The 15,986-nt window shown below is 32.3% G+C and overlaps 1 protein-coding gene across 1 annotated transcript; it reads left to right on the top strand.

Moving 5' to 3' along the window:
- Positions 1-10,279: 10,279 nt before the first annotated feature.
- HELRODRAFT_159915 (hypothetical protein) lies at positions 10,280-12,463 on the top strand (the record flags this gene model as incomplete). The annotated part of the gene is made up of 1 exon (XM_009016958.1): positions 10,280-12,463. The coding sequence occupies one exon, from the start codon at positions 10,280-10,282 to the stop codon at positions 12,461-12,463; it is 2,184 nt and encodes a 727-aa protein (XP_009015206.1).
- Between the last annotated feature and the right edge of the window lie 3,523 nt (positions 12,464-15,986).

The following is a 15,986-nucleotide window of genomic DNA, read 5'->3' as shown; positions in this document are numbered from 1 at the left end:
TATTCATATGCCCGAAAAAAATCTCACATGACCTGTTTTTTTTTAAAAAAAAGAATGCTGCTCCTAAACTTGGAAAAAAATTCGAAACACAAATCGGTTTAAAACGCAACATTTTTTTTATCAATTTTATATTTTTTTGACACTTTTAAAACTTTTCCTGGTGTGAATTTCTTGGGCAGTCACATGCATAATGAATGATGCAACTGAATACCGCCACCGTTCCGTTCCATCGGTTGTTCTGCTAATATTTCTACCTCGTTATGTTTTGAACTGTATTTGAAAAGGACACGCTTATAAATTGTTTTAAAGTCTTTGACACACACTCAAACTTTCAGAGCAGACAACACTACGCAGTTAGTTATAGAAATTTGCAAACAGCCATAAGGAGTGACTTACTGAATTTTAACCTGTTTTCTAACCTAACTGTTAATTTTATGCAAATTTTAACTTTTAAAAATGGCGATCACAAACAAACAATTAAAGACATACACACCACATACACACACACAAAACTCACACATACAATGTTATTTTTATCTCAATTTTTACTTAACAATTATAAATTTTCAAGTTTTTCTTAAAAAAAAAACAATTATCTCTACATTTTATTTCGACGTGCAATAGTTAACCCATGTTACTACTACTACTACTACTATAATTGATACTGCAGTCAATATCATATTTGTTGGAGTGAGTGGAAGCTTGAATTTGTATGGAAATTAATTTTCAATTTCGCTATTTAGACTGAAGCCTGTGATTTTGCAAAAGCGTTTCATTAAATTTATTGCTGTAGGAAGGAGGGGAACAGTTTTCAGTCAAAATTTTTTCAAATTTTTCATAGAAGTTTCCTCCATTTGGACCTTGTAACATTTTACATTCTTGTAGACCGACTGCACTGTTATTACTTTAACTTTTACTGATGCTACTGTTTCGGCTGCCTGTAGTTATTGCAGTAACTGCTGCAGCTGCTGAAGTTATATTTGTAACGTGATTACATTTTTATTATCTTCATAATAAATTCATCGTTTTTATAACCCTTATCTGACGGTCAGGTAATATAGTTTTATTATTTTTACTACCAATAATTAAGGCATTTTCATTACTTCTTTATTGTAGTATTTATTACTGATGGTTAATTCTTAATGCTGGAAGCATTAAGAATTAAATAGTAAAAAGTAATTTTTTTTATCGTTACCCTCTTACTGATGTTACTCATAATATTTCGTATTTTATTCTATAATTATTTTTTTATTATTATTTTTTTATTATATGTAATATAAATTAATAGTGGAAGTAAGTGGCTGCGGCGATATGTAGCTGGTTGTGGTAGCTTCAAGTTGTGGCAAGTGCAAAGAATTATTGACTGTGAGTGAGTGTGTGTATTGCATGGGTAAATGTTTGCAAAAAAATAATTTTCTCCGGTTTGTTGTTGACGTTTTTGCTGGTGTGGTTTCTGTTGGTGTGGTTTCTGTAGTTGATGTGTTGTGGTTCGTGTCTTGTTGATTTTTATTTTACTTCCTCTAGAAGACAAATTGTTTTGAAACAAAAGCCATTGGCGAAAACAATTAGGAATGTAAATTAATAGCTCCATGGCTAATGTGTTTTGTGGTTTTTGGTGTTGTTGTTTTTGTTGTTGTTGTTGGATTTTGAGTGTTGTCATTGTTTCCATGGTTGTGGTGCTCCAATTAATGTTGTTTTTTAAGTTTAACTGATTTTATACTTTTTATTGAAAAATGGCAACAGAAATGAAAATATTAATAGCTGAATAATGATGATGAAGTTGGAAGTTAAGGACACCAACGATAATGATGATGAAGATACGATGATTATAATGTTGATGATGGTGATGATAAAGATGATTGTACAGTTAATGTTCATGATAATTTTTACTATGATGATAACGACGACGACGACGAAGAGGAAGATGATGATTACGATACAAATGATGATGATGGTGATAATAATAATGATAGATAATTATTAATGGCTGATGTTGTTCTGGACATGATAAAAACGAAAATTCATCTTTCTGTCTTTCCCTTCGTTCATTGTCTATAGCTTTCCTTCATAAACAAAGCAAAATCGTTTTTAATCTTGGTTAGTGTGTGAGTGTATGTGTATGTGTGCGCGTACGTGTATGTGTGTGTGTGTGTGCGCGCCTCAAACTGAGTACATGTGTCTATGTTTGGCTTACAACAAGAGAATTGACAATAAATGCCAGGAAACCAACAACTTTAATAATAATGATAATAAAATTGGTTACATTTTTCTGGATTAAAAGGTGAAACAAAAAAAATCTGATAATAGCAGCCCAAGGTCAAGTACTTAACACGAAATATTATCAAAGAAAAATTTTAAAAACAGACAGCTAGCAAATGGAGTTGGGTCATTTAGAGGAAGAACATGTTAACTATATATCGCTACTTGCATCAACAAGCTAAAGATCTGGAAATTGAAGTTTCACGAGTTTGGAACCTTTGATGTAAAGTTTTACCAATAGTAGTGGGAGCTTTAGTAATAATAATCGGTTATGCGACAATAAAACGCTTACCTGTGATGATACCTAGAAACTCAGAAAATTGCTCTACTTGAAACTGCACGTTTTCTTTAGAAAGTTTCTTGGATGATATCTTTTGAACTTAGATGAGCCCTGGAATCATCTGTAAACCGGCTTAGACCGTGATCAACAAACAAATAATAATAATAACCTCGGATGAATCTCTTTGGGATCTAGTTGAACCCCGAATTTGTCAATGACCTTTTTTAAAAACCAAGCTGTGAAAACTGGGATAATAATAATAATGATACCATTTAGTAGGTGGTTACCAGCAGTTATAGCTGCACCTACCTCCGTATCTGCTATGATTCACTCATTAACATTAGTGACTGCTGGGGTATTCCTATTAATTCGATTTTACCCATTCCTATCAAGCTTAACATGATTTAATAACTCTCTACTATACGTGGCAATAATAACTATAATTTATAGTCATGCGGTTATGTATTATAACTTCTGAAGTTTTTCCATAGGGGCGTTCCAGAAATCCTTAGATACAGATACAAAATATTAGTGATACTAGGCTAATGTACATAGAACATTATAAATTGTTATCTCTCAAGACCAGACTATTCCTGAAAATATGGTCTTCTATACAAAGGCAAATAATAATAATATTAATTATCATTATTATTATTTATTATTATTATTTGTGTTATTGTTTGTTATTATTATTTTTATTCAAAAAAAGCTCGGTTGAATTACCTCGTACGTTCACATGTTGTTCATCCTGGGACAGGGAGATAAAATGACGTTTCGAAATAAAAATAATAATAATTAATAACAATAATACATAATATGTATAATAACAATAATAAATAATATATATATATATATATATATATATATATATATATATATATATATATATATATATATATATATATATATTGGTAATAGACCATTATAGATATATAAACGTATATAAATTCTTACATGAATACTAAAATGAGTTGACACATACACTCACGTACACAGACTTACATACAAACACCCACGTACAAACACACACATTCAGACATAAATTTGAGGGTGAGATTAGTTAGATGTTACAACAGTTGCAAGCAAAACTACGATCAGTGACGTAACTTAATGTTCATGCTCATTTCAGCTTGACATTAATATTTCTTTAATGGCCAACGAAGACGCTCTCTTGTGTGCTCATGTGTGCATGTCTGTGTATGCGTCTGTGCGTGTGTGTATGTGTGTATTTGTTTATTCGTTGTTTCATAGTTTCATAGACATAACAAGAACTATAAAGATATTCATTATCTCTATGGCTTTGTATATATCAATATTTGCGAGTGTGTGCGTGTGCGTGCGGAGTGCGTGTAGTGTGTGTGTATGTGAAAGTATGTGTGTAACAGTTTCATTAAACCTTATGAAACATTGAACCGGCTCATTTGAATACACAGATGGTATCAGATGCATCTTTTCCATACATAACATTTTTGTATCGTTACGCCCATGTCTATACCGTTTTTTGTGTATTAGGATAAGAAAATTGAAACTACAACAAAAAAAAACAATTGAAAATCTCGAAATAACGTTTATAAATAGCGAAACGAAACCGAACATTTGAACTACCAATTACAAAATCTTACAGGCAAAAAAGCTATCAAGACAACAATAACCGCACTATTCAAGAGAGATTTAAGAAACATTTGTTCCTAGGTCTTAGGAGTCTACCATATCAACGAAAAATAAATAAAACTTCATCTTACGCACGTGTCTACCTATGAAAATATCCATGAAATATCTAAAAATGTACCCACGGGCAGCTAAATGAGTACCATTACAGCACGGTATTTGAACGTTTATTTTGTCTGCTTTTTTTGACGGGTTTTCCGTTTCTCTTGCTAGAATGTACGTGTTGAAATTAATTTATAACGCTGAACCAGACGAGTATAGTTTTAGTTTTTTGCTGTTTTATTTGTTTAAATATTTTTTCTGATTTTTCATAGGATTTTTAACAAATTTTTTAAATTAATTTATTCTACTCTACTTCTACTCTATTTTAAATTTAATTTAATAATTGATTTGTGTGGATCTTTACTTTAAACCGGAAAAAAATTATTTTTTAAATCCAAAAAATGAGGAAAAAATTCTCACGAAAAAATGGTATAATAAATTTGTAGCACGTTCCAAGGTTCAAACTGATGCAGTTTTTTCACATATACTTTCCTCCTTCTATGTGTTTTAAACATTTCCAATTCATAAAAAATACACTGTTAAGCGTAAAACAAATGCCTCTGCCAATAAAATACAAATTTATTTGATCCGAAATGCTATTTTGGAATGGAAACCTTTCAATTTATATGTCTGATTTGTTCTCTTTCGACTGCACGTTTCATTTATTTTAATTTTTTGGAAGAATTAATAGAAAACCGTTGTAAATAACACGTGAAAAAATGAAATAACTTTAATAAAAAATTCAAATTTTTAAAACTTTCTCTCCAGATGATTTAATCTTTCTGAAAAAACTTCAGGAAATAATTATTTTTCATTAGGTAGATAAACTTTTCACTCTCCATAAATCTGACATTTTGTTTAAGAATGAAAAAAAAATGTTTTTGAATATAAAAATTTGAAATAAATAAATTAATAGATGAGTTTAATAAGCTACATAAAGGGTTCACACGTAATTCACATTTAAACATGCACATGCACACATGCACACATACACACACGCTTACACAAACAAACACACATACAAGAAAACAAACATCATTGTCTATTTTTTTCCTGACACAATCAAAAAACAAAAGATAAGCGTCAGTAGTGCTTTGAAAATTACAATCAAACAAAAATAAAACAGTAAAAAATGATGCAATGAAACACAAAAAAAACTACAACCTACCTATTCAGCATGTCTGTAGCTAAAAATTTGCCGTGAAATCTAAAAATTAAATTAGCTTTTGGTTTAATAAAATTCATCTAGACAGAAAAAGTTATTTAAAATAAGCATTAGTAATAATGACATTATTATTATCTTAATACAGATCATTTAACAATTCTAAAAGATTTCAACAAAAAAACCCCACAAAGTTTATACAAATACACGCAAACCTCAACATCACAGCACACCGCCCGAATATAATTAAAATACCAAAAAACTTTTCTAAGAATTAAACTAAAGCAGGCAAACAAGAAAACATTAACCAAGTAATAAAATTAATTTCTTTATAAACAAACATAGACGCCAAAAATTCAGTTGAATTATAATCAAATACGACGAGTCTAATGTCTAATGATAACGAAGTATTAAAATGATGTAGTAGAGAGTGATGATCAAGATGATAATGGTGATGATTAAGCTAATAATGGTGATGATTAAACTGATAATGGTGATGATTAAGATAAGGATTAAAATGATGATGATGATTAAAATGGTTGTGATTATGGCGATCTATGATGGTGGTTATGAATGTGATTATGAGGACGATGAAGATAATGAGAAAGATAATGATGAAGATAATGATGAAGATAATGATGAAGATAATGATGAAGATAATGATTAAGGTGATGATTAAGACGACTGAACAACTGTAACAACAGCAACTATAGTATAAACGATGAAGATAATGATGACAATAAGAAAGAAATCTGAAAAAACAATTTTAAATGGAGTTAAAACACCATAAAAACATAAAATAAACCTCAAAACATGCATCTTTGGATTTCATTTAAACAGAATAAACAGATTTAAACTTCAAGATTCAACACACAACACAAATTTTATTCTTCTTGGTAGGTAGGTAAAGAAAGAAAAAAAAATTTTGCTGACTGCTTAGTAGACTGACTCTATGTGCAACGAAAACCAGCCGGAAAATAATTAAGTAGACGTCACAATGACGTTGATGTCAAAAAACGTGACGTTACGATGACGTGGAAAGAAGTGGGAGTGAAAAATAAATCAACTTCAAAGTAAATCCTTACAACTATAACTCGCGTGTCAGCAAGTGAATGATGACGAGGAGGAATGACGGAAGGAGACGATGGAAGGATGGAGGAGTGCCGGAGTGAAATGATGAATGAATGACAAAAATGAAGGAATGAATGAATGAAACAATGAAAAAGTGAATGGATGGATGAATGAATGAATGAATGAATGAACGAACGAACGAACGAATGAATGAATGAACGAACGAGCGAATGAACAAACGAACGAACGAATGAATGAATGATAGAATGAAAGAATGATAGTTGATGAAAAAATACATCGTAATCTTTCTATCTTCACTCATCTAATCTTAGATTATAACAAAACAATACTGTCTTATACAAACACAGAAACATTTACTAAAAAATACAGACTATACAAATGAAAAGAAACATGCAAACATAAACCAAACAACAAACATGAAAAAACATCATATACAAAACATACTAACATAAACCAAACAAAAAACATTAATAAACATTATATACAAAAACATACAAACATAAACCAAACAAAAAACATGAAAAAACATCATATACAAAAACATACAAACATAAACCAAACAACAAACATGACAAAATATATACAAAAACATACAAACATAAACTAAACAACAAACATGAAAACTCATATAAAAAAACATACAAACATAAACCAAACAACAAGCATGAAAAAAAAATATACAAAAACAGACAAACAAAAAAATATAAAAATACTTGTAAACACTGAAAAATTATCAGAGCCAGGCCCCATCCTTGTTCAACTGAACAAACACCATCAATCAAACTGCATCACACATGCGCTAACAGTTCCCTTCTGACGGACATACACACACATATACGCACGCACACACACCCACACTTTTTCTTTCGCACTCACAAAGAAAAACTCACATACACACACACACACACACACACAAAGAACGCAAAAAATTTATTCATTTTTACATACATATACATCTGTAAAAAACGATTTTAAAAAAAATTAACACGATAAACAATACAGGATCTTGAATAGTGAAAAAACTATTTACACGCACGCACGCACACAAACAAACACAAACAAACACTGAATGGATAGTTTGATTTCACTACGAAAAAATTGACTAAAGTAAACAGTAAGAACTTGTCGCTTTTTCATGTAAATATCATCAGATGATTGATTGTTGTATGATTGATCTGCAGTTGTTTGTTCAACTCTACTCTACACCCTTCACTATTATCATTATAAGTCATTAAGTCATTGATCTATAGGATTTGTATGTATATATCTGTGTGTTTTTATGTGTGCGTGTGTGTATATATGTGTATGTGTACATTTGTATGGAAATGATGTCATATAATTGTATATGCCTCAGTAAGTTTGTCTGTGTGTGAGTCTGTATATATGTATGTGCGTTGAGTGTGTGTATGTGTGTTGAGTTTGTATATATGTATGTGTTTTCTGTCTGTATATATATGTGTGTATGTGTTGAGTGTGTGAATGTGTGTTGAGTCTGTATATATGTATGTGTTGTCTGTCTGTATATATGTGTGTGTGTGTGGTGTGTGTGTGGTGTGTTGTGGGTGAGTGAGTGTGTTTGTCCGAATGTTTTCCTAAGATTGCATAATAAAATTTGTTTTTTTTTACATTCTCATCTTACATATGACGATGATGATGACGACGAAGATGATGACGACGACGATGATGATGATAATGAAGAAGCTGTCGATGATGATGTCGGTGATGATGACGATGAGGAAGAAGATGATGATAACCCTGATCAAAACTACAAGGAAGATGGTGATGAAGTTGTTGCTACTGCTGCTGCTGCTGCTAACAAAGTTGCTGATGGTGACGACGATGATGATGGTGGAGATGGTGATGATGAAGATGATGATGATGAGAGTGATGATGATGAATTGCAATGACGTGAGAAGTAATTATTTTTCTATTTAGTTCCTCTTTTTTAAGTGCTTCTCAAAAGTTTATTGGAATTTTCTTCCATTATTGTTTTCGCTTTTCATTATAATTATGATATTAGTAATTATAAACATTATTATTATTTTTATTATTATTCTTTTATTATATAAATAAATGTATATATATATATATATATATATATATATAATAAATTTAAATTTTCATATAATATCCATACAAAGATACATACAGACAAACCTGTACTTATTCGTTCGTTTGTTCGTTCCTTCGCTCGTTCGTTCGTTCGTTTGTTTTTCAATTTTGTTTATTCTATGGCTCAACTTTTGACCATTTAAATTACATAGTTTTTGTAAAAAAAAAATGATTGCTGTCTTAGAAAATGAATTATCGCCGTCTTATTCATGCGTTTGTCATTCATTCGTTCGTTCAGCTTTTGTGCTGGTTCGTTCGTTATTTCTTTCATTCGTTCAATCACTTCTTCATTCATTTATTTTTTTGTAAGTACATTCATTCAATCATTCATTTATTCATTTGTTCGTTCGTTCGTTCGTTCGTTCATTCATTCATTCATTCATTCATTCATTCATTCATTCATTCATTCATTCATTCATTCATTCATTCATTCATTCATTCATTCATTCATATATTAATTTACTTATTCATTCCTTACTTCATTCAATCTTTCATTAATCAATCAATTAATTCATTCACCTATTCATTCATTCTGACATTTATTGAATTATTCATTTATTTATTAGTTCATTTATTCATTCACTCACTGACTCATTCATTCAATTAGTATGTAATGACAAAAAACTTGTTTGTGCCAGATGAAAATATTATTTAGTAATGTTACTAGCATTCTTACCACTAATAACAATAATAATAGCAACAACAATAATAACATCAATAATAACAAATATAATAATAATAAAAACAACAACACAAATAACATTAATAATAATAACAACAACAACAATACTAACATCAATAAGAACAAATATAATAATATATATAACAACAATAATAACATTAATAATAACAATAATAAGAATAATAACAACAACAATAATATTAATTATAATAACACTAATAATAATAATAATAATAATAATAATAACCTCAAATGAGAGGCCATTACAACAAATGAAAACAAAATGTCATCATCTAATAAGTAATGCATGGTTTTCAATAAGTTAAGTAACTTTTTTACGTTTTACAAACAAACTCACGCACACAGGCATACTTACACACACACACACACACACACACACACACACACACACACACACACACACACAGACACGCACAGACAAACACACACACACACACACACAAATATACACACACACAAAATCACACAAACTCATTCTACCAAACAAACAAACGCATATGCATATAAAATGTTTAAATGATATAAAAATAATTATTTAATAAAAAAAAGGCATTTGTAGTTTTGTTTCATTAAAAATAATTCACTGTATAAAAAGCACTGGTGTGTGGAGAAGATTTTGACATGGGAAGCAATTAGCTTAAAATTATGGCCACAGGCCTTTCCTTAAATCCATCACTAATAAAAACCCTTATTTTTCAAAATTTTCAAAAACACTATTTTTTAACTTTTATTAATTCATTATTTTCCATTTGCAGAATATACAGTGAAAAAACCACTAAAAATCTACTAAACAACAACAACAACAAAACAGCAACAACAACAACAACAAAAGTTTAAACAACAGCAACAGCCGCAACAAAATATAAACACTAAAAGTGTAAGCAACGACTCTTGTAAGACAACAACAACAACAACAGCAGAAATAAACTACCACCAGCAGCCAGACTCGAAAAAACCTTGAATGCATTCGGTCGACTATGAGATCGCTAACGATGATGATAATTTCTACAGAAATTTTTATGGCGGAAGTTTTTGGATTAACGCTAACAAACTAAATGACGCAATCTTCGAACTTGACGATGACGTCAAAGATGGTGTTGATGATGATTACGATTACCTCGCTAGGAGCACGTCAGTCCGAACAAAAATGACGTCATTTCCTGATGAACCGTTAGAGTACCAGAAGCAACAGAATGGCGACATTTATTCAACGAGCGTCAACAACATCTACTACAAACTCAGCAGTCGCAACAGCAACTACGATGACGACAAAGCAGTCACACCAACGTTAACACACTCGTGGTCTCATATAAACGCTTCATTTCTAGTCATCATCTCATTGATTGGCATCATCTTCAACCTCTTCATCATCCTCACCATTCTCCTAAACCGTAGACTCAGAGGAAAAATTATCTACGTCCTCTGTTGCCATCTGGGTTTAGCCGGGCTGACCTGGAGCGTTGTTATATTACCGATATCAATATCTAGCAGTTTCACTGACAGATGGGATGTGTTTATCTCTTGCAATTTGTATTCAGTTTTGAGAAATTTTTTATTGCAGATTTCGATTTGGTCAATAATTTTATTAAGCTGGGATAAGTATAAAGCCATCGTGCTGCCGCTACACCATTCGACGACAGTGAAGCCGCTACGAATGTCGCTAACGTTGGCGATTTTGTGGTCAGTGTCGCTGTCCATCGATCTTTTGCCGATTGCTTTGAGTAATGGTTACGTGTGTGAGGGTGGTGACGCTTTGGTCGTCATGTTCCACAGAGTCTTGCCTGTAAATGATGTTAAAAACTCTGCTTGTTTACTTCCGTCAAGTTCATCGTCATCGTCGTCATCAGCGTCGTCACCAGTGTTAACCACTGCCACAATAGCCGAAACGTCAAAGCAGTCGCCACTGGCGAGTCTCTTATTATCAGTGTTGTCATCCTCGTCATCGTCGTCGTCGTCGTCGCCATCATCTTTACTGACGTCATCATTGCCATCTTCGTCTTCGTCGGCATCATCATCAACATCGTCAAAGTGGAAAACGTCATCGTCGTCCTCTTCGTCATCATCATCGTCATCGTCGATTTCTAGTGATAACAACTTAATCATGTCATCAGCTTCTCCGATCATTCTATACCCTCCCCAAACCAACCCCCCACCTTTCTCATCTCCACCCAACCTGACACTTCCTCCTACCTCCACTTACGTCAGTCACGTGATTTACACCATAATATGGTTAACATTCACTTTTTACCTCCCGGCGGCCATTTTGGTGTTTTGCTACTTCCGGATTTTCGTAGTAGCCAGACGCCAAAACAAAAGAATCGTAGTAATGGCGGCCATGGTTCGAGTTATAACGCTGAGTGTTGGTGTTCCTCTCACTAAGGAGCAGGCCCAGAAGTCAACGAACCACGCGGCCACAAGAAACAGGAGGGCCTCGCATACTATTTGCAAATTTTTAGGGGCCTTCGTCCTCTGCTACATGCCCTACGCCACGTTGTATATTGTCAACTTCAACGATAGTTACACGGCTGCTAAGTTGTATGCGGCTAATAATGAGAACAGATTTAGTGCGAGTGGAGTAAAAAATTGTAGTAGTTTCAATTTGCCTGGCGGTGAAGTTTTCATTCCAACGCGTGCTAACAGCACTCTGGAAAGATTCGATGATGTCCAAAATTTTTCATCAACCGCTTCAAAAATGGACCGCACGTTAAATCTTGAGGCCGAAACGAATGCTGAGCACATAAATAACATGGAAGTATTTTTGTCTAATGACTCTGAAGATGGCATGATTAATCGCAAACTGTTCTCGCTGAACATCCATCAACAACAACAGCCACAGCAGCAGCAGCAGCAGCAACAACGACATGTCAACATCCATCTTCACTCTCGTCGTAATCACTCAATCATGACGTCAGCAGTCACGTGGCTTTCTTTGGTACTCCTATCAGCATCGCCGGCCATCAACGCATTTGTGTACGGTGTACGAAATTTGGTCCTGAGAGAGTTTTTTTGCAGCTACCTTCACAAGAAACTAAGACACAAGTCGTCATTCTGCATGTTCGGACATGGATCCAAGTGCCAGGAATGCGCTTTCTATGGCTTGGTGCAGCAGCAGCCACTACGTCCACAGCTGCCCGATTACAAGTAACAAGCGCTAATTGCAACGATACAAATTAGATTTGAGTGACGGAAGAACAGTAGTGAGAATATAAGAGGAACGTACGAAGGGAAAAAATGATGAATCAGAAAGGGCAGAAAAAACGACTATAATTTCGATTTATTGTCGAAGGAATGCTCCAGGGGGTCATGAAAATTTACTGCAGGAACAGTGGCAGAGTAGATGTTACGTTTAATGGACTGCAGAAAGGCAGACACTGCTGAACGAGACAGAAAAAAATGTATGAAGAATTTATGACTAAACAATTTACGTACCATCTATAGAAACGAACGTGCAACAAACAAACAATCAAACAAAGTTTAACCTGATACTCCAGTAATTAAGAAGAACAGGAAATGAAAACTGCACGAACATCCATAACACTAATCGTGTGAACGTCGGTAAAATAACGTTAACAAATGAGCAACAACGTATTTGCTCAAACTAACCAAAAAAACTGAAACACCAAAACTACGGAACTACTCAGCGGAAACTAAAAACAAAAAAGTCGCATGTGCAAATTATAACGAATGAAAAGTTTTAAAAACCGAAAAACGAAGCGCTAAATAATTTGAAAGTGGTTGCCGTGGAAACAAATTCAATTAAAAATGACCAAAAAACTATTTTAAGTCATGATAAAAATGAATGAGATGCGATTATGATGATGGGGAATGATAATAAAGACAAGATGGTGGTGATGAAAGTGACGATGATAAGAAGAAAGATAGTGATAGAGATAATGATAAGAGGGAGAGAGAAAGAGAGAGAAGAAGATGATAACATTGATAACGATGACTGTGAAGATGATAATGATATTAAAAATGATTATATAGATAGCGAAACTTATGAAAAAAAATAATAAAAAATAATTTACCTAATATTTATTCGATTTTTTTGTAAAAATAGAGAGTTTCAAGAAATAAACTGCATGAAATAAACTGCATTTATAATTGTACACAAACAAAACAATACTCACACACACAGACACACACAGACACACACACACACACACACACACATACACACACACATACACACAACACAAACACTTTTGATACCTCATAAGAAAAATTTTTATTACGTTTTTCCATTCTGCTGTTATGACTTTTACCTGTAAACGTTTTAACCATTATCATTGTCAACATTAACGTCGTCGTCTTCATCATCATCATCATCGTCGTCGTCGTCTTCTTCATCATCATTCCCGTAATCATCATCATTATTATTATAAATATTCTCATTTTTAAGTATCATCACCCTTTGATATCATCATTTAATTTTCAAGTAAATTACTTTAGATATTATTTAACAACAAAATAATTATACGTTTAATTATTAAATGTATATATATATATATATATATATATATATACATACACACATATACACACACATATATATATATACACACACATATATATATACACACACATATATATATATATATACACACACATATATATATATACACACACAACCAGCTAAAATTTTCTTGATGAAAATCTCATTAACAGACAAAAAAAAAATAAATTTTCCAACTTTCTCCATACAAAACCTGGATGTGGAATGGATGTTATTTGATACGTTCAGTTGCAATTCGGCAATAGGTTGAAGGTGGTTTTGGGAATGAATCATACACACACACACACACACACACATACATACATACACACGTACGTATCATAATCATACGTACACACACGCGCACACAATCACGCACACACACAAACATATAAGTACGCATACATATACAAATATACACACACATGAACACACACAATCATACGTATACATAAGTATTTATTAACTCAAACAGACATACCCATACAAACAAATACGTACACACACGCGCACACACTCACACACACACACGCACGCACACACACACATAAATACGCATGTACAAATAAACACACACATGAACACACACAATCATACGTATACATATAAGTTAACACAGGGACAAACGTATTTATTAACTCAAACAGACATACCCATACAAACAAATGCATACATTCGAGACGCAATTATACACATACTCACATATACACGCATACACATTACCTATATACACACACACAAACACACACACATACACATGCACGCACACGCAAATATATACAAATGCAAGCAAAAGAAACACATCTCCGTTTTCTGTGGAATAATTATTATTATAAAACAACCGTTTAGCTATGTCTGATTATTCAAAATGTTTAACACAGATAGAAATTATGTTATTGTATGCTTAAATGTATGTTTAGAAGTTTGTATATTTTCATATTTATGTTTGTATATTTTTATTTGTATGCTTGATACCAAAACTCGATTTCTAGTCAATCAATACGATCTCCTATTTATGATTTATAACCACTAAGATGGTGATGATGACGACGATCACTGATGGTGTTAAATAATAATAGTATTAAAAATAACAAAATAATAATAATAATATTATTATTATTATTATTTGTGATGATGATGATGATGATGAGTGGTGAATTGACGAATGATTTTTGCTAATTTTTGATTCAGTATAATTTTTATAACAACAACATAAATAATAATAATAATAATAATAATAATAATAATAAATAGTAATGATAAATAATAAGGATAAGAAATGTAATAAAATTAGACCAACTCGTTAGGACATCTTTTTTTCAATTATTTTAAAAGAAATATCCAATTAGAGAAATTTCATTTTAAGGGTCGTGACACACACATTAGAAGCTGGGAAGCTGGTCACACTATTAGTAGAAATTGTAAAAGAAGTAGTGGTAGTGGTAGTAGTAGTAGTAGAAGCAGCAGCAGTAGTAGTAGTAGTAGTAGTGGGTGGTGGTAGTAGTAGTAGTAGTAGCGGCAGAAGCAACCATTGTAATTGCGGTAGAAGTAGTAGTAGTGGTAATGAAATAAAAGCAGTAAATGCAGTAGTATCATCATTACCATCATCAATATCATTATCTTCATCATCATGATGGTGATATCTCATCATCGTGATAGTGATATTTCATCATCGTGATGGTGATATTTCATTATGCGTCATTCATTAGTGGCTCATTAATTAGTGGAATGATTTGATGTTATTAGTGATTGTTATTATTATTCGTAACTAATAATTATGTAGATATATATTTATACATAGAAAGTTATTTTCGTGATGATTATGAAACTTGAAAATAAACTCACTCGAAGAGTGCTAAGTGTATGTGGGCGTCATTATTATTATTTAGATTATTAAGTATTCTTATTCTTATTATTCCCAAGTGGTTGTATTGATTTAGTGATTTACTTACTTCCTGGCTAAATTTTTGCATGATAAAAACGTTTAGCCATTTCCACAACCTGCATATAGGACACAATTTTGAAGAGTGAATTTTTTTTACGTTTCTATTTGGTGGATATAAGAGAAGAATATGAATTAGATGTGTGTGTGTGTGTGTGTTTGTCTGCGTGTGTGCATTTGAGTGTGTATTTAATGTGTGTGTGTTTGTGTGTGTGTGTGTGCGGTGTGTTG

This window comes from Helobdella robusta (genome assembly GCF_000326865.2).
Source record: "Helobdella robusta unplaced genomic scaffold HELROscaffold_2, whole genome shotgun sequence".
Lineage (NCBI taxonomy): Eukaryota > Metazoa > Annelida > Clitellata > Rhynchobdellida > Glossiphoniidae > Helobdella > Helobdella robusta.
Note: the sequence above shows the minus strand (reverse complement) of the source record. Positions and strands in the feature narration are given on the sequence as shown.